At 37.1% G+C, this 19,499-nt stretch overlaps 1 protein-coding gene and 1 non-coding gene across 2 annotated transcripts in view; both read right to left on the reverse strand.

The window, feature by feature from the left end:
* Positions 1-919: 919 nt before the first annotated feature.
* Positions 920-19,499, reverse strand: part of SYT10 (synaptotagmin 10) — a 104,645-nt gene continuing 86,065 nt past the window's right edge. The window contains exons 5-7 of the mRNA XM_061124145.1: positions 8,111-8,282; positions 4,084-4,213; positions 920-991 (exon numbers count right to left, since the gene is read on the reverse strand). Coding sequence (XP_060980128.1) covers positions 920-991; positions 4,084-4,213; positions 8,111-8,282 — 374 coding nt within the window. The remainder of the gene's footprint in view (positions 992-4,083; positions 4,214-8,110; positions 8,283-19,499) is intronic.
* Positions 2,438-2,510, reverse strand: TRNAG-CCC (transfer RNA glycine (anticodon CCC)). The gene has a single exon. It is a non-coding gene; the product is annotated as a tRNA-Gly (tRNA).

The following is a 19,499-nucleotide window of genomic DNA, read 5'->3' on the forward strand; positions in this document are numbered from 1 at the left end:
AGATTTATTGTAACTTTGGTGTCAGTATGTCTATCAGGAATACAGGATCTACATGATAACTTTATGTCACAAAATAAACATGTTGTAGTACTTGAGAATCTCATGAGTTCTGATTCTATTCATTTAGGAATACTAATGCTACATTTGAGAACACGAATAATAGAATTTTTGAAATATCAAACAGTGCTACAGATGTTTGAACTAGTAACTTTAACACAGTATAAAATAGTAGCCCAAATGGCTCAATCTCCATTTTCCAGCTACTAAATATTCTTAAATTTATACTCAGAGAGGATCTTCAAATTATAGTGTTTTCTCTATATCTTAAAGAATAAGCTTGAAAGAAAAACTTTAGAGTTTAGCAAAAACCAAACTTCACCACTGAGAATGAAAGAATAAATAATAAATTAATTAATAAATTATATTAATTTGATTATTTAATGCAGTGAGTAAAGCTCACATTTTCCATTAAGATTTATATAGAACCATATACACAACTGGAAATGAACATAGTTTTAACAAAGTCAAAACCATACATATATGACATGTGCTACTTTATACAATAGCAGCATTAACTATATTTAATTTTAGATAAGTATGGACTATTTTCAAAAATGTATTATTTGCTTGTGCAGAGAACTTACAATTTATTAAAAACAGTTTTTTCTGCTAATTGGCATATGACACAAATAATAAAATGCCTTATGTAAGTAAAGACCATTTGTATTCAAGTAAAATATATTAAGATGTTCAAAGTTAGTAAACAGACAATAAAGGCAAATAAAATTTACACAATATTTTGTTTCTTATCAGGATGCATTTTAAATGAGGAAATCAAATCTTCCACTTTTTTTTTTTTTTCTGACTTGGTGAGTACATGGTCCTGGGTCCTTATTATAATGGCATTATTTTGGAAGCATTATGGTGTGGAAGTTGGCTTGGGAGATGGACAGGATCCTTGACTATCAAAACTGGTCGCCCGGCCAGGTAACTGAAAGATAATAATTTTATAATGTGCAATAATAATAATAAAGTGGGTAATTGTTGTTACCTTTTAATAGTGAATATTCACACCCATGATATGCTAGTCTCTGAAGAGAAAATATACATAACTCCCCATGACTTTCATAACTCACCTTCTCAGGTGGTGTGCAGGGACACAAACATCTCACAAAAATGTAGGCAGAGCATGGTACATAGATGACATGCAGGAAAACTGCAGATTTATTTCACATTCTATCACAGACTATTAGTATTTATTTCCTGGTGGCTCAGATGGCAAAGAATCTGCCTGCAATGTAGGAGATCCAGGTTTGATCCCTGGGTTGGGAAGATCCTTGGCAAAGGGAATATCTATCCACTCCAGTATTCTTGCCTGGAGAATTCCATGGACAGTGGAACCTGGTGGGCTACAGTCCATGGGGTCACAAAGAATCATGGGACATAACTGAGCAACTAACACTTTCATTTTAAGGTTGGGTAAGAGCAAGAAGGTTCAAGACACAAGAGACTGCATTCCATTTGCTCTAAGGCAGGAGGTGATTTTTATAGAAGCAATTAATGAGAAGGACTAAGTTTGGAAAATATGAGCCACAAGGAATAAAGAATAATTTCTCCTGGTCCCTAAATATTATGTATATTTTAAAGGTTTAATTACAATAGGATAAACTTTTATATCCAGGTAGAAGTAGACATATTTTCCAAGTGATGCTTTAGTCTCTTTCTTAACAATTTACTCAGCTCTTGAGTAATTGTTCCCTTCTCATTTTAATCCCTCTTGTGGCAACAAAACACAATTACACACACACAACTTTCCCACAATTCAAAACCCAGCCAGTTCTCAGATCTGTAGTCCTTATGTTCTTTTTGACCAGTGAATGAAGGTGCAGAAGTCAGAAAAAGGGAGCTATTTGCTGGAGAATGTACCTCTGCATAATCTTTTCAGCCCTCTTGTCCTCTGCTAGTGAGCAACTAGAAAATTGTATCTGGGAATCTTCTTCTGATGTTTATCCTTCCTATATACCCTACAATGACTTAAAAGTTCTCCCATGTTTTCACACACAAATTCATGCCTATTTCATAGTTTTTCCTCATCATATAAATATATAACTGCTTATTGTTGTTCAGTTGCCCTAAACAACAATCGAACAGTCTTGTTCAACTCTTTGCAACCCCATGGACTGCTGCATGCCCAACTTATTAGTCATAAGCAATTATAATATGCTTTGGGTCATAAAACATCTGTCCTTTCATTAGTTAAAAATTGTTGATCATATTATCTCACTTATCCCTACATCATCCCTATAAACTCTGTGAGAGTGTGTATTTCTCTTTTTTTAATACTTGTTAGTTTTTTGACTGTGCTGGATCTTCATTGTGGCATGCAGGATCTTTGGTTGTGGAATGAGAATGCTTAGTTGCAACATGTAGAGCCTAGTTCCCTGACCAGGGATCAAACCTGGGGCCCCTGCATTGGGAATGCAGAGTCTTAGCCACTGGACAATCAGGGAAGTCCCAGAGGTGTGCATTTCTAGTTTCTAAATATAGAGAAATGTAGCTGCAGATAAAGTACATGGTCTGCCCAGGATTAGACAGTCAGAGGAACAAGGGTTAGAATTCATGTCTGCCTTCAGTGTAGTACTCTGTCCAGCAAACTCTACTCTTATGTCTAGATTCTTAGACCTAATAATTACTTTTCAAACTTTAAGTAAAAACAAAGATGAGAAACAGGAAAAGAATAGCAAAGCAGTAGAGTGTACTTCAGATAATACACTTTGTTGAAATGAAACAACCTTCTCAAGACTTATTGATTTGTTATTTAGGGGAAAGTGCTGTGTGAGTGTGCATTTGCATAGCATGTCTGTCTTTTATGATTTACAATAAATGATGAAGTGAGTTAAAGATTTAGAACATTAATGTAATAAAGCAGATAATTTATCTAAGATGACATTTCACCTCCTATGCCTGAGTATGTGCTGTATATAGAGTGTTCATGGAATTTTCCCCATAATGTCTTGAGTAATGCAGCCAAGGTCACACTTTTGTGACCAAGCCGAGCTTAGAAGGAGGGCTCAATGACATTTAGTTAATTACACTGCTCTGTCTCTCTTATTCAACCTATGCTTAGTAACAGAATAAGAAGCAGAGTCTTATCCATGGGAGAGATGGCAATGTATACATACTTCACTTGTTATTACTGTGTGGTTATCATAAATTTTTGTATTGAATTGCATAAATTCCACCTCTTATCAACTCACAATTAATTAGGTCATATAAATAATTTATTTTGAGGTTCTTCAAGATATTCCAGTCTTTGGGAAAGAAAATCACTTCACTTACAACATTCAGTGTACCAAGTAGACTGCCAACTGCTTTCATGGCTAAATATTCTGATAGAAACTGGTATTGATATCACTTCTAGTCAATATAACTATTAATATTAGTTATATTTAGAGCAACATTGTGCTGTACTCTGTGTTAAGTACTTAATAGTCAGCAGTTCATCTAGTTTTACTCTAAGTTTGCTATGAGGTTTATGTCTTGCCCAAGGTTCTCCAGTATGTGGTCACACAGCAGAGCCAGGTTTTCAACTTAGGCAAACTAATGCCTCAATATTCTTAAAAACAATCTGTGAGACTTTCCTGAACAGAGCCAGTAACTATATACCTGCCCCCTTACATATTAAGTGACATCTTTATTTGGAATTCTTGGGAAGTTTCGGTGAGGTGGCTGTTTTCACAAAAGAGAAGCACCAAAATTCAGTTTCCAGGTAATAATGGATTTATTTGATTGCTACACCACTTAATGACACACGTTTTCAGACTACATAGAGAAAATAGTAGATTTGCAGTTTTTATGGACTTACTCCAAAGGAATATCAAGCTCAGAAAATTTAGTTGTTTTTAAAAACCAACAAGACATACAAAACTTTGCATACTGCGTAACAGAGTCTGTGGGACAAATAAAAGAGCAAATAGCTTTTTTTTTTTTTTTTAAAGGTGAATATGTGAAATGTTAGCAGATAAATAATATTTAAACAAGAGATAAAGAAGAGAGTAGATGAGAGAGAGGTCCAGAGCTTACCTCCAGCAAGGGGTGCCAATGTGTTATTGGTTTTCGGTGATAGGTCAACATTTCGTTCCAGTGGTCTCGCCCAAGACCCTCGGCGTCCAGTCCTGTTCTACACACTCCTATGACCTCATTGTGTCCTACCCTATGATTTGGAGAATATTTTACTTTCATTCCAATATTCAAAGATAAGTTTCACACACCTTAACAGAATTTTAAGCACAATTAAACCAGGAGATTTTGTGATAAGTTCTAGATAATTTTACATGTTAAACTACTTCAGGTCAAATGAAGAGTCTTAAGTAAGTTAAAACTTATTTAAAAAGATTGGGCTTCCCAGATGGTTCTAGTGGTAAGGAACCCAACTGCCAATGCAGGAGATATCAAAGATGCAGTTTTGATTCCTGGGTCAGGAAGATTCCCTGGAATCAGGCATGGCAACGCACTTCAGTGTTCTTGCCTAGAGAATCCCTTGGACAGAGGAGCCTGGTGGGCTACAATCAACAGGGTCGCAATGAGTAGAACACAACTGAAGTGACTGAGCAGGATCAGCATTCAAAAATGAATTTGCAAAAGGACTATACACAAACTATTTTAGTGCTCTGTAAATTAAGCACATTTCACAATAATAGGAGTGTGAATGAGAAATGCCAATTGGTCCTTACCTATATGATGAGTTTCTTTCTTGGAAGCAGACCTATTAACTTTAAGTGATCTAACTCTAATCTCCTTTTCCCAAAGGGCTTAATGTTTTATAATGATGCATAAATTACTCACAAAGAGTTCAATATAAATGAGCTTGTATAAATGACCATAATTAATTGATTCTAAATGATATGTCAGTGAATGTTACCACTGGTATAATAATTAAACAGGGAAGGGCTACATTTTGAATCATGGCATTTAACTTACTGCATAGCATCAGAGCATAGTGAACATTCTTGTTTTCTATTCATGCCTTGTTTTCATAGCAATAAATCAAAATAATAATGATAGTTAATCTTTTTGAGAGCTTATTATGTATGAGACACTTTTCTAAGTAATTTAAATGTACTGACTCACTATATATCATGACCATGAATATCATTATTATCAACTCATTTTGCAGACAAAGAAATTAAAAACTCAGAAGGGACCTGCCTGCATTTGTACACTTAGTAAGAGATAGAAGACTTGAATCAAAAGAGTTGACCCAAACACACATGGGGTAAGCTGCTTCTCAAGAACAGAATACAAGTTAAAGGCATTTTTTTCTAGCATTATTTTGACATAAAACTTTAAGGAGATTTTTGAGATGATTTTAGGACATTTCTCACTGTCACTGATGTATTAATTGTACAGTTAATTAATGATGTAGTGATTAACTGATGTATTATGGCAGAAAGCAAAGAGGAACCAAAGAACCTCTTGATGAAAGTGAAAGAGGAGAGTGAAAAAGCTGGCTTAAAACTCAACACTAATACGTGTAAATCTATGGCTGATTCATATCAATGTATGACAAAACCCACTGAAAAAATAAATAAATAAATAAAAAAGAAAAGAAACTAGCCTTGACTAAGTAAAAAAAAAAAAAAAACTCAACACTCAAAAAACTAAAGATCATGGAATCTGGTCCCATCACTTCATGGCAAATAGATAGAGAAATGATGGAAACAGTGACAGACTTTATTTTGGGGGGCTCCAAAATCACTGCATCTGGTGACTGCAGTCATGGAATTAAAAGATGCTTGCTCCTTGGAAGAAAAGCTATGAACAACCTAGACAGCATATTAAAAAACAGAGACATTACTTTGCCAACAAAGGTCTGTCTATTCAAAGCAATGGTTTTTCCAGTAGTCATGAAAGAATGCTCAAGTTGGACCGTAATGAAAGCTGAGGGCCAAAGAACTGATGATTTTGAACTGTGGTGTTGGAGAAGACTCTTGAGAGTCCCTTGGACAGCAAGGAGATCCAACTGGTCCATCCTAAAGGAAATCAGGCCTGCATATTCATTGGAATGACTGATGCTGAAGCTGAAACTCCAATACTTTGGCCACCTGATGTGAAGAATTGACTCATTAGAAAAGATACTGAAGCTAAGAAGACTCAATGGCAGGAGGAGAAGAAGACAATAGAGGATGAGGTGGTTGGATGGCATCACCAACTCGATGGACATGAGTTTGAGCAAGCTCCGGGAGCAGGTGATGGACAGGGAGGCCTGGCATGCTGTAGTCCACAGGGTCGCAAAGAACAAGACACTACTGAATAACTGAGTTGAACCGACTGAATTTCAGAAGGGATTTGGAGATGATTAAATAGTGCCCACTGTTATACAATTAAGGATATTGAGGATTCTTGAGGATAAATTCATTAATTCAATTATTCATTTTCTCAGTATGCAACAAATATTTATTGAGATTCTTAAAGGAGCAACAGGTTTTTTTCTAGGCACTGAGGATAAAACAATAAACAAGTCACTGCCCTCAAAGAGTTTACTACCTATCGAATTAATGTCATTAGCAGACTAAAAGGTAGATAAGGAAAAACATAGTTTGAGCAAACTCTGGTAGTTGGTGATGGGCAGGAAAGCCTGTGTTCTGCAGTCCCTGGGGTCACAAAGAGTCAGACACGACTGAGTGACTGAACTGAACTGAACTGATGCTTAGTATCTTTCCCCTTAAAATGAAGTCTCCCCAAAAGTGTATTTTTATAAATAATTTTAAAAATTCGGTTTACAGATTGTCAGGGTCCACCTCCCTAAAATTATTTGGGTGACAAATGATCAACTGTATCTACTTGCAGTCTTTGCTATGAGAAATCAATGGGGGTAATTTTTTTTTTGATAAAGTGGAACAGGGGGTTCTGATTGAAACACTGTAATATTTTTAGAGTTTGCCATTTCAACTAGAAATTCAAGATTTCTCTCTCTCTCTCTTTAAACAGTGTCAGCTTTTCTGTAAACTGTGATATAAACTAACTACAAATAGATAGTACAGATCATCTTATCGTTTAGTACTTCATTTTTTCTAGCTGTCATCCAGAGTATACCATTCTTAATGTCTCTCTGTTATAGGGTTCTGGCTACTACCATTTGCATAATAATACAAAATAGACACTGAATATTTATGTATGTGCATTCTGTACCACTTGTGTTATCTTTAGAACAAAATAAGACACTGTCTATGTGCTGATAATTTTGTAGCTTAAATATACAAGATTCATTTTTGAAAGCCTTATAAATATAAAAAGAAAACAATAAAAAGAATTATATTGCAAGGAACTTCAGCGGAATACAAGTTCAGAGGAAGAAGAGATTGGTTAGCCGAGAAAGACACAGAAGTGGTGACTTGAGCAGAGCTGTGAACCATGAATGGAATGAGATAAACTGAGCAGGGCAACATTTCATATAAGGAAGGCGTAGGTGCTGCAACAGGAAGAAGATTCAGTGCTTTACTCAGGAGTCACCTATTTATTTTATGAAAGGAGAAGTAATCAAAGTGTGTGAGCTAGAAGAACTAACCATAAAGTGATGATTTAAGATTAATGTGAGACCTTCAAGGCAATAACAATATGGACAATATTCACCTTCAACTCTTAATTCTCATTGTCCACAATTTCACATTATACTAATGTTTTAACAATGGAAAAGTGAATCTCTAAGAGAAACTTGCCCTTCAGACAGCTAACTAATGATAGAGCTCAGGTAAGCATCATGATATTCATATTCCAGACCACTTGGAAAAGCAAAATCCATTGATTGTAATTTCTGCTGTTGCTATTTAAAAAAAAAAAAAAAAAAAAACTTCACAAAAGTGTTTCTTATAATGTATCCCATACAACTTCCACACCCATTATGTCACAATACTCAGGTAACCTGTCCTTCAACTTTTGGAAAAGAAAACTGAAATGTTACAGCATAGACTAAAGTAAATTTTGAATAAACAATTTTCCCTTTTCCAATTTAAATTAAAATTCTTGTAGCAGAAAATAACCTGAAGAGCTGAATTTGGTCCACATATGACTAAATGTAGCAATTACTCTGTGAGTAGAAAAATGAACTTACCTATCATAATCCATGACTGCAATGGAGAGGCTGACCTGGTCCACATTCTCTGGAGGGATGTCGAAAATAATTGCCTCATTGTACACAGGGTTTAGAGTGTTTTTCTTCGTAGTTGTCTTCTTCTTTTTTAATCTTCGACCCTCACACATCAGAGACACTTTGACATATGGATCTAGCAATAGAAGGGTAGTTTTAAGAAAATGCAAATAATAGTACAAAGCACAAATAAAAACTGGTTAATTTTATTAAATTAGAAAAACAGAATATTATGTCTTATAGTGGTATATTATGTCTTATAATGGTATATTAAGCCCTATAGTTTCAATTATACCAAAGAAATTCTTGCACTGTTAAGAAAATTCTAGGACCTACAACAGATTTCCCAACCTGGGGATCCAGCAAAGGGACTGAGAACTCCCAGAGACTTTGACTTTGGAGGCCAGTGGGATTTGATTACAGAATTTCCACAGGACTGGAGAAAGAGACTCTTGGAGGGCATAAATAACACCTTGTGCCCACCAGGATCCAAGAGAAAGGAGCAGTGTCCCCATAAGAGACTGAGCCAGACTTGCATGTGTGTGTCCAAGAGTCTCTGGAGGAAGCATCGGTCAACAGTGGCCTGCTGCAGAGTCAGGGACACTGAATACAACAGTGCGGGCATAAGTCCTTTTGAAGGAAGTTGCCATTATCGCCATTACCCCTACCATAGTTTGCCCTCAGGCCAAACAACAGGAAGGGAACACAGCCCCACTCACCAACAGAAAATTGGACTAAAGATATACCGAGCATGGCGCCGCCTATCAAAACAAGAACCAGATTCCCCCACAGTCAGTCTCTCCCATCAGGAAGCTTCCACAAGCCTCTTATCCTTATCCATCAGAAAGCAGATAGAATGAAAACCACAATCACAGAAAACTAACCAAACTGATCACATAGAACACAGCCTTGTCTAACTCAATGAAACTTTGAGCCATGCCAGGTAGGGCCACCCAAGATGGATGGGTCATGTTGTAGAGCTCTGACAAAACGTGGTCCACTGGAGAAGGAAATAGCAAACCACTTCAATATTCTTGCCTTGAGAACCCCGTGAACAGTATGAAAAGGCAAAACAATAAGGCATTGAAAGATGAACTCCTCAAATAGGTAGGAGCCCAATACACTACTGGAATAATGGAGAAATAACTCCAGAAAGATGGAGAGACAGAGCCAAAGTGAAAACAATGCCCAGTTGCGAATGTGACTGGTGATGGAAGCTTCAATGTCTGATGACTTCTTGTGAACAATATTGCATAGGAAGCAGAAATGTTAGGTCTATGAATCAAGGTAAATTAGAAGTGGTCAAAGAGGAGATGGCAAGAGTGACCATTGACATTTTATGAATCAGTGAACTAAAATGAACCAGAATGGGTGAATTTAATTCAGATGACCATTATATCTACTACTGTGAGCAAGAATCACTTAGACAAAATGGAGTAGCCCTCATAGTCAACAAAAGAGTCCAAAATGCAGTACTTGGGTGCAATCTCAAAAATGAAAGAATGATCTCTATTCATTTATAAGACAAACCATTCAATATCAGAGTAAGTGATGGTATGATCACCCACCAAGTCTATGCTCCAACCACTTATGCGACAAAAGCTGAACAATTCTATGATGATCTACAAGATCTTTTAGAACTAACATCCAAAAAATGTCCTTTTCATCATAAGGGACAAGAATGCAAAAATAGGAAGTCAAGAGATGCCTGGAGTAAAAGGCAAGTTTGGTCGTGGAGTACAAAACGAAGCAGGGCAAAGGCTAACAGAGTTTTGCCAAAATAATGCACTGCTCATATCAAACACCCACTTCCAAAAACACAAGAGACGACTCTACACATGGACATCACCAGATGATCAATATCAAAATGAGATTGATTATTTTCTTTGCAGCTGAAAATGGAGAAGCTGTATACAGTCAGCAAAACCAAGACCAGGAGCTGACTGTGACTCAGATCATGAACACCTTATTACAAAATTCAGACTAAAATTGAAGAAAGTAAGGAAAACCAGTAGACCATTCAAATATGACCTAAATCAAATCTCTTAATTATAGAGTGGATGTGACAAATAGATTCAAGGGATTACATCTTATAGACAGAGTGCCTGAAGAACTGTGGACAGAGGTTCATGACATTGTACAGAAGGTGGTGATCACGACCATCCTCAAAAAATAAAAAATAAAGGCAAAATGTTTGCCTTAGGAGACCTTACAAATTGCTAAGAGAAGAAGAGAAGCTAAAGGCAAAGGAGAAAGGGAAAGATATACCCATTTGAATGCAGAGTTCCAAAGAATAGCAAGGGGAGGTAAGAAAGCCTTCCTCAATGATCAATGCAAAGAAATAGGGGGAAACAATAGAAGGGGAAAGACTAGAGATCTCTTCAAGAAAATTAGAGACACCAAGGGAACATTTATGCAAAAATGGACACAATAAAGGACAGAAAAGGTAAGGACCTAACAGAAGCAGAAGATATTAAGAGGTTGCAGGAATACACAGAAGAACTATAAAAAAAAGATCTTAGTGACCAGGATAACCACGATGGTATGATCACTCACCTAGAGTCAAATATCCTGGATTGAGAAGTCAAGTAGGCCTTAGGAAGCATCACAATGAACAAAGCTAGTGGAGGTGATGGAACTACAGCTGAGATATTTCAAATTCTAAAAGATGATGCTGTGAAAGTGCTACATTCAGTATGCCAGCAAATTTGGAAAAACTCAGCAGTGGCTACAGGACTGGAAAAGGTCAGTTTTCATTGAATCCCAAAGAAAGGCAATGCCAAAGATTGTTTAAACTACCACACAATTGCAGTCATTCCACATGCTAGCAAAGCGATGCTCAAAATTCTACAAACCAGACTTCAGCAGTACATGAACTGAGAACTTCCAGATGTTCAAGGTGGACTTAGAAAAGACAGAGGAACTGGAAATCAAATTACCAACATCCATTGGATCATGGAAAAAGCAAGGGAGTTCCAGAAAAACATCTACTTCTGCTTTATTGACTATGCCAAAGCCTTTGACTGTATGGATCATAACAAACAGTGGAAAATTCTAAGAGATGGGAATACCAGACCACGTTACCTGCCACCTCAGAAATTTGTATGCAGGTCAAGAAGCAATGGTTAGAATCAGACATGGGAAAAAAGCCTGGTTCCAAATTGGGAAAGGAGTACATCAAGACTGTATATTGTCAACCTGCTTATTTAACTTATATGCAGAGTACATCATGTGAAATGCTGGGTTGGATGAAGCACAATCTGGAATCAAGATTTCTGGGAGAAATATCAATAACCTCAGATATGCAGATGACACCACCCTTATGGCAGAATGTGAAGAGGAACTAAAAATTCTCTTGATGAAAGTGAAAGAGGAGAGTGAAAAAGCTGACTTAAAACTCAACATTTTTCACCATTGAGGGTAATGCTTGCTGTAGGTTTGTCATATATAGCTTTTATTATGTTGAGGTATATTCCTTCTATTCCTGCTTTCTGGAGAGTTTTAATCATAAATGGATGTTGAATTGTGTCAAAGGCTTTTTCTGCATCTATTGAGATAATCATATGGTTTTAACCTTTCAATTTGTTAATGTGGTGTATTACATTGAATGATTTGTGGATATTAAAGAATCCTTGCATTCCTGGGATAAAGCCCACTTGGTCATGATGTATGATTTTTTTAATATGTTGTTGGATTCTGTTTGCTAGAATTTTGTTAAGGATTTTTGCATCTATGTTCATCAGTGATATTGGCCTGTAGTTTTCTTTTTTTGTGCCATCTTTGTCTGGTTTCCCCTAAAATCAGGAACAAGACAAGGGTGCCCACTCTCACCACTACTATTCCACATAGTTTTGGAAGTTTTGGCCACAGCAATCAGAGCAGAAAAAGAAGTAAAAGAAATCCAGATAGGAAAAGAAGAAGTGAAACTCACACTGTTTGCAGATGACATGATTCTCTACGTAGAAAACCCTAAAGACTCTACCAGAAAATTACTAGAGATAATCAATGAATATAGTAAAGTTGCAGGATATAAAATTAACACACTGAAATCCCTTGTATTCCTATACACTAACAATGAGAACACAGAAAGAGAAATGAAGGAAACAACAACAAAAACAAAAACAAAAAGAAATGAAGGAAACAATACCATTCATCATTGCAACAAAAAGAATAAAATACTTAGGAGTATACCTACCTAAAAAAACAAAAGACCTATACATAGAAAACTATAAAACATGGATGAAAGAAATCAAAGAGGACACAAATAGATGGAGAAATATACTGTGTTCATGTATTGGAAGAATCAATATTGTCAAAATGACTACACTACCCAAAGCAATCTATAGATTCAATGCAATCCCTATCAAGCTACAAAGGGTATTTTTCACAGAACTAGAACAAATAATTTCACAATTTGTATGGAAATGCAAAAAACCTCAAATAGCCAAAGTAATCTTGAGAAAGAATGGAACTGGAGGAATCAACCTGCCTGACTTCAGGCTCTACTACAAAGCCACAGTCATCAAGACAGTATGGTACTGGCACAAAGACAGAAATATAGATCAATGGAACAGAATAGAAAGCCCAGGGATAAATCCACATAGCTATGGACACCTTATCTTCAACAAAGGAGGCAAAAATATACACTGGAAAAAAGACAACCTCTTTAACAAGTGGTGCTGGGAAAACTGGTCAACCACTTGCAAAAGAATGAAACTAGAACACTTTCTAACACCATACACAAAAATAAACTCAAAATGGATTAAAGATCTAAATGTAAGACCAGAAACTATAAAACTCCTAGAGGAGAACATAGGCAAAACACACTCCGACATAAATCACAACAGGATCTTCTATGACCCACCTCCCAGAATATTGAAATAAAAACAAAAATAAACAAATGGGACCTAATGAAACTGAAAAGCTTTTGCACAACAAAGGAAACTATAAGCAAGGTGAAAAGACAGCCCTCAGATTGGGAGAAAATAATAGCAAATGAGGCAACAGACAAAGGATTAATCTCAAAAATATACAAGCAACTCCTGCAGCTCAATTCCAGAAAAATAAATGACCGAATCAAAAAATGGGCCAAAGAACTAAACAGACATTTCTCCAAAGAAGACATACAGATGGCTAACAAACACATGAAGAGATGTTCAACATCACTCATTATTAGAGAAATGCAAATCAAAACCACAATGAAGTACCATTACATGCCAGTCAGGATGGCTGCTATCCAAAAGTTTACAAGCAATAAATGCTGGAGAGGGTGTGGAGAAAAGGGAACCCACTTACACTGTTGGTGGGAATGCAAACTAGTACAGCTGCTATGGAGAACAGTGTGGAGATTTCTTAAGAAACTGGGAATAGAACTGCCATAAGACCCAGCAATCCCACTTCTGGGCATACACACCGAAGAAACCAGATCTGAAACGTGCACCCCAGTGTTCATCGCAGCACTGTTTATAATAGCCAGGACATGGAAGCAACCTAGATGCCCATCAGCAGATGAATGGATAAGGAAGCTGTGGTACATATACACCATGGAATATTACTCAGCCATTAAAAAGAATTCATTTGAATCAGTTCTAATGAGATGGATGAAACTGGAGCCCATTATACAAAGTGAAGTAAGCCAGACAGATAAAGACCAATACAGTATACTAACGCATATATATGGAATTTAGAAAGATGGTAAAGATAACCGTATATGCAAAACAGAAAAAGAGACACAGATGTACAGAACAGACTTCTGGACTCTGTGGGAGAAGGCGAGGGTGGGATGTTTTGAGAGAACAGCATCAAAACATGTATACTATCAAGGGTGAAACAGATCACCAGCCCAGGTTGGATGCATGAGACAAGGGCTTGGGGCTGGTGCACTGGGAAGACCCAGAGGGATCAGGTGGTGAGGGAGGTGGGAAGGGGGATCAGGATGGGGAATACATGTAAATCCATGGCTGATTCATGTCAATGTATGGCAAAAAACCACTACAATATTGTAAAGTAATTAGCCTCCAACTAATAAAAATAAATGAAAAAAAGAATTCAACATTGAAGAAACAAAGATCATGGCATCTGGTCCCATCACTTCACAGCAAATAGATGGGGGAATAATGGAAACAGTGTCAGACTTTATTTTGGGGGGCTACAAAATCATTGCAGATAGTGACTGCAGCCATGAAATTCAAAGACACTTGCTCCTTCGAAGAAAATCTATGAACAACCTAGACAGCATATTAAAAAGCAGAGACATTGCTTTGCCAACAAAGGTCTGTCTAGTCAAAGCTATGGTTTTTCCAGTAGTCGTGTACAGATGTGAGAGTTGGACTATAAAGAAAGCTGAGCACCAAAGAATTGATGTTTTTGAACTGTGGTGCTGGAGAAGAATCTTGAGTCTCTGGACTGCAAGGAGATCCATTTTGTCAATCCTGAAAGAAATCAGTCCTGAATATTCATTGGAAGGACTGATGCTGAGGCTGAAGCTCCAATACTTTAGTCATCTGATGGGAAGAACTGGCCCACCTTCATGCTGGGAAAGATTGAAGGCAGGAGAAGGGGATGACAGAGGATGAGATGGTTGGATGGCCTCATTAACTCAATATACATGAGTTTGAGCAAGCTTTGTTGTTGGTGATGGACAGGGAAGCCTGGCGTGCTGCAGTCCATGGGCTCCCAAAGAGTTGGACATGACTGAGCAACTGAATGACTGACTGATGTCCTATAGTATTACCAGTTTTATAATCAAATGGCATAACCGTTGGGCAACAGAATGAGACTTCTTAGTCAATGAATTAGAAAAGAATTAGCTGATCACTGTGTTTAATACAATGCAAAAAAACCCACTATTTTACCAAGAGCCAGTCTAAATCATAATGTGTCTTTTAGTTATTTGAGGACATGCTTTATTGTAAGAGATTTCTAAGGAATATAATCCCAATAGGAACAACTGTATTTATTTCCTTCAAAGTGATTTAGAATTAGAAGACTAAAATGTATGAAATAGCAACATTGTATCTAGATAAGTATATATAATCACAATGAATTGAAATTAGCAAAACTTTACTAGGTCAGACTGTCTTGAATTGTTGGAAAAGGCACGAAATTTAGAGGTTCTGTTTTAGTCATCATGCTTGATAAGGAGTTTGGATTGAAGGAATGATTACTACAAATTATTTATTCAATGCTCAGCCATATAAAATGAAAAAAAGTGATATTTGGTTTACATATATTCTCAAGGAAGTTTCCTCAAATGTATTATCTGCATGATGCCAATAGGAAAGAAAAAATTTCATTTAGGTTATATTTTTATGGGCCAAAGAGGACAAATAATTGGTAACAAGTTCTGCTGTAGATGACTGATCTCTACTCTTACTCCTATCACCTTAAGTAGAAAAACTGCCACAGTATTATAAAAAATCATACAATATTTGCAATAAGGAGTTCATGATCTGAGCCACAGTCAGCTCCCAGTCTTGTTTTTGCTGACCGTTTAGAGCTTCTCCATCTTCTGCTGCAAAGAAAATAATCAATCTCATTTAGATATTGACAATCTGGTGATGTCCATGTGTAGAGTCATTTCTTGTGTTGTTGGAAGAGGGTGTTTGCTATGAGCATTGAATAATCTTGGCAAAACTCTGTTAGCCTTTGCACTGCTTCATTTTGTACTCCAAGGCCAAACTGACCTGTTACTCGAGGTGTCTCTTGACTTCCTATTTTTGCATTCCAGTCCCCTATGACAAAAAGGACATCTCTTTTGGATGTTAGTTCTAGAAGGTCTTGTAAGTCTTCATAGAACTGTTCAACTTCAGCTTATTTGGCATTAGTGGTTGGGGCACAGTCTTGGATTACTGTGATATTGAATCGTTTGCCTTGGAAATGAACAGAGATCATTCTGTCCTTTTGAGATTGCACCCAAATGCTACACTTTGGACTTTTGTTGACTATGAGGGCTACTCCATTTCTTCTAAGGGATTCTTAGGAGAATAGTAGTAGATATAATGGCCCATAGTAGTAGATATACTGGCCCACAGTAGTAGATATAATGGTCATCTGAATTAAATTTGCCCGTTCCAGTCCATTTTAGTTCACTTATTCCTAAAATCGTGATGTTCACTCTTGCCATCTTCTGCTTTACCACTTCCAATTTACCTTGATTCATGGACCTAATATTCTAGTTTCCTATGCAATCTTGTTCTTTACAGCATCAGACTTTACTTCCATCACTGGTCACATCCACAACTGGGCATTGTTTTCATTTTGGCTCTGTCTCTTGATTCTTTCTGGAGTTATTTCTCCAAAACATTAAAAAAAAAATGGCATCTGGTCCCATCACTTCATAGCAAATAGATGGGGAAACAATGGGAACAGTGACAGACTTTATTTTCTTGGGCTCTAAAATCACTGCACGTGATGACTGCAGCCATGAAATTCAAAGACACTTGCTCCTTGGAAGAAAAGCTATGAACAACCTAGACAGGATATTAAAAAGCAGAAACATTACTTTGCTGATGAAGGTCTGTCTAGTGAAAGCTATGGTTTTTCCAGTAGTCATGTATGGATGTGAGAGTTGGACCATAATGAAAGCTGAACACTGAATAATTGATGCTCTTGAACTGTGGTGTTGAAGAAGACTCTTGAGAGTCCCTTGGACTGCAAGGAGATCCAACTAGTCCATCCTAAAGGAGATCAGTCCTCAATAGTCATTGAAAGGACTGAAGCTGAAGCTCCAATTCTTTGGCCACCTGATGGGAAGAACTGACTCATTGGAAAAGACCCTGATGCTGGGAAAGATTGAAGGCAGGAGAAGGGGATGACAGAGGATGAGATGGTTGGATGCATCATTGACCAATATACATGAGTTTGAACAAGTTTCGGTAGTTGGTGATGGACAGGGAAGCCTGGCGTGCAACAGTCCATGGGGTCACAAAGAGTCAGTCAGGACTTAGCAGCTGAACTGGACTGAACTGATATAATATTTATCAAAATTTGCTTTTTGTACCTTTTTATAAAAAGGAAGCATGGTTTTGGAAGAGGGTATAGGCATTGGGGTGAGTTTTCCAGGTGGTTAAAACTGTCTATTCTATCTTCATTTGTTCTTTTTTTCTTTATAGTTATCCTCCAATTATAGCACCACAACTTTTTTTTCCTATCAATATAATAGATCTTATTTTCTTAGAATAAGCCAAAAATGTGACATTAATTTATTTCAGCAAATGAATGAAATTAATGTTTTTTAGATTCTAGAAAAATTATCTGTATATTTCATAAGCATTTGTACCAAGGGGTCAAAACACATTTTGTGGCTGGAAATAAGGTATCTAGAGGAAAACAAGGTAAAAGGGAAATATTCAATGACTGTATTTTTTTAAACTTTTAATTTTATATTGTCATACAGTTGCAAACTAAGCTGAGCGACTAACAAACACACATACAGAGTTGATTAACAAAGTTGTGTTAGTTTTAGGTTTACAGCAAAGTGGTTCAGTTATACATATACATGCATCTGTTCTTTTTCTGGGCTTCCCTGGTAGCTGTGACGGTAAAGCATCTGCCTACAATGCGGGAGACCCAACTGGGTTCGATCCCTGGGTCGGGAAGATCCCCTGGAGAAGGAAATGGCAGCCCACTCCAGTATTCATGTCTGGAAAATCCCATGGACTGAGGAGCCTGGTGGGCTACAGTCCATGGGTCGCAAAGAATCGGACACAACTGAGTGAGTTCACTTCACTTCATTCTTTTTCTAATTCTTTTCCCATTTAGGCTGTTACAGTATTGAGCAGACTTATCTTCTCTATACAGTAGCTGCTTGTTGGTTATCCATTTTAAATATAGCAGGGTGTGGTGGTGGTTTAGTTGCTAAGGCGTGTCTGACTCTTGCGACACCATGGACTGTAGCCTGCAAGGCTCCTCCATCCATGGGATTCTCCAGGCAAGAATACTGAAGTGGCTTGCCATTTCCTTCTCCGGAGGATCTTCCCGATCCAAGAATTGAACCCTGGATCTCCTGAATTGCAGGCAGATTCTTTACTGACTTAGCTATGAGGGAAGCCCAGGTTGTACATATCAATAGCAGTGCGTACATATCAATCCCCTAATCCCTGACTATTCCTTCCCCCCACCCATTCCCCCTGGTAACCATAAGTTTGTTCTCTAACTCTGTGAGTTTGTTTAAATAGAAATATTGATCAACAGAACAGGATGGAAAAACCAGAAATAAACCCATGCACCTATGGTCAATTAATCTATGACAAAAGTGGGAAAACTAAACAATGAAACAAGGGAGGCAAGACAGTCTCTTCAATAAATGGTGCTGGGAAAACTAGACAGCTATATGCTAATAAAAAATGAAATTAGAACATTCTTTAGCAGCATACACAAAAATAAGCTCAAAGTGGGTTAAAGGCCTAAATGTGAGACCAGACACTATAAAACTCTAAGAGCACCCATGGCTGATTCATGTCAATATATGGCAAAAATCACTACAATATTTTAAAGTAATTAGCCTCCAATTTAAATAAATTAATTAATTTAAAAAAAAAAAACCTTAGAGCAAAACATAGGCAGAACTCTCTCTGACATAAGTCACAGCAACATCTTTTTTTTGATCTGTCTCTCACAGTAATGGAAATAAAAGCAAAAAATGAACAAATGGGACCTAATTAAACTCAAAAGCTTTTGCATAGCAAAGGAAACAATAAACAAAACTAAAAGACAATCCACAGAAACGGAGAAAATATTTGCAAATCATGTGACTGACAAGAGGTTTGTTTTCAATATTTACAAACAGCTCATGCAGCTTAACATCATCAAAACAAACAACCCAGGGCTTCCCTGGTTGCTCCGTGGTAAAGAATACACCTGCCAATGCAGGAGATATGGGGTCAGTCCCTGATCTGGGAAGATCCCACTTCCATGGAGCAACTAAGCCCACAGGCCACAACTACTCTTAAGCCTATACACTCGAGAGCCCAGGAGCCACAACTACCGAGCCCACATGCAGCAACTACTGAAGCCCATGAGCCCTAGAGCCCATGCTCCACAACAATAGAAGCCACAACATTGAGAAGCCCAAATGGCCTCTACAGAGTAGCTCCCATTCACCTCAACTAGAGAGAAGCACATGCAGCAACAAAGACCCAACACAGCAAAAATATAAATAATAAATAAATAAATAAAAATTTATAAAATACAACTGAATCAAAAAATGGGCTGAAGATCTAGACATTTCTCCAAATAAGACATATAGATGGCCAAAAGGCATATGAAAAGATGCTCAACATTGCTAATTACTTATAGAAGTACAAATCAAAACTACAATAAGATATCACCTCACACTAGTCAGAATAGCTAT

The sequence above is a fragment of the Dama dama genome, chromosome 22 (genome assembly GCF_033118175.1).
Source record: "Dama dama isolate Ldn47 chromosome 22, ASM3311817v1, whole genome shotgun sequence".
Lineage (NCBI taxonomy): Eukaryota > Metazoa > Chordata > Mammalia > Artiodactyla > Cervidae > Dama > Dama dama.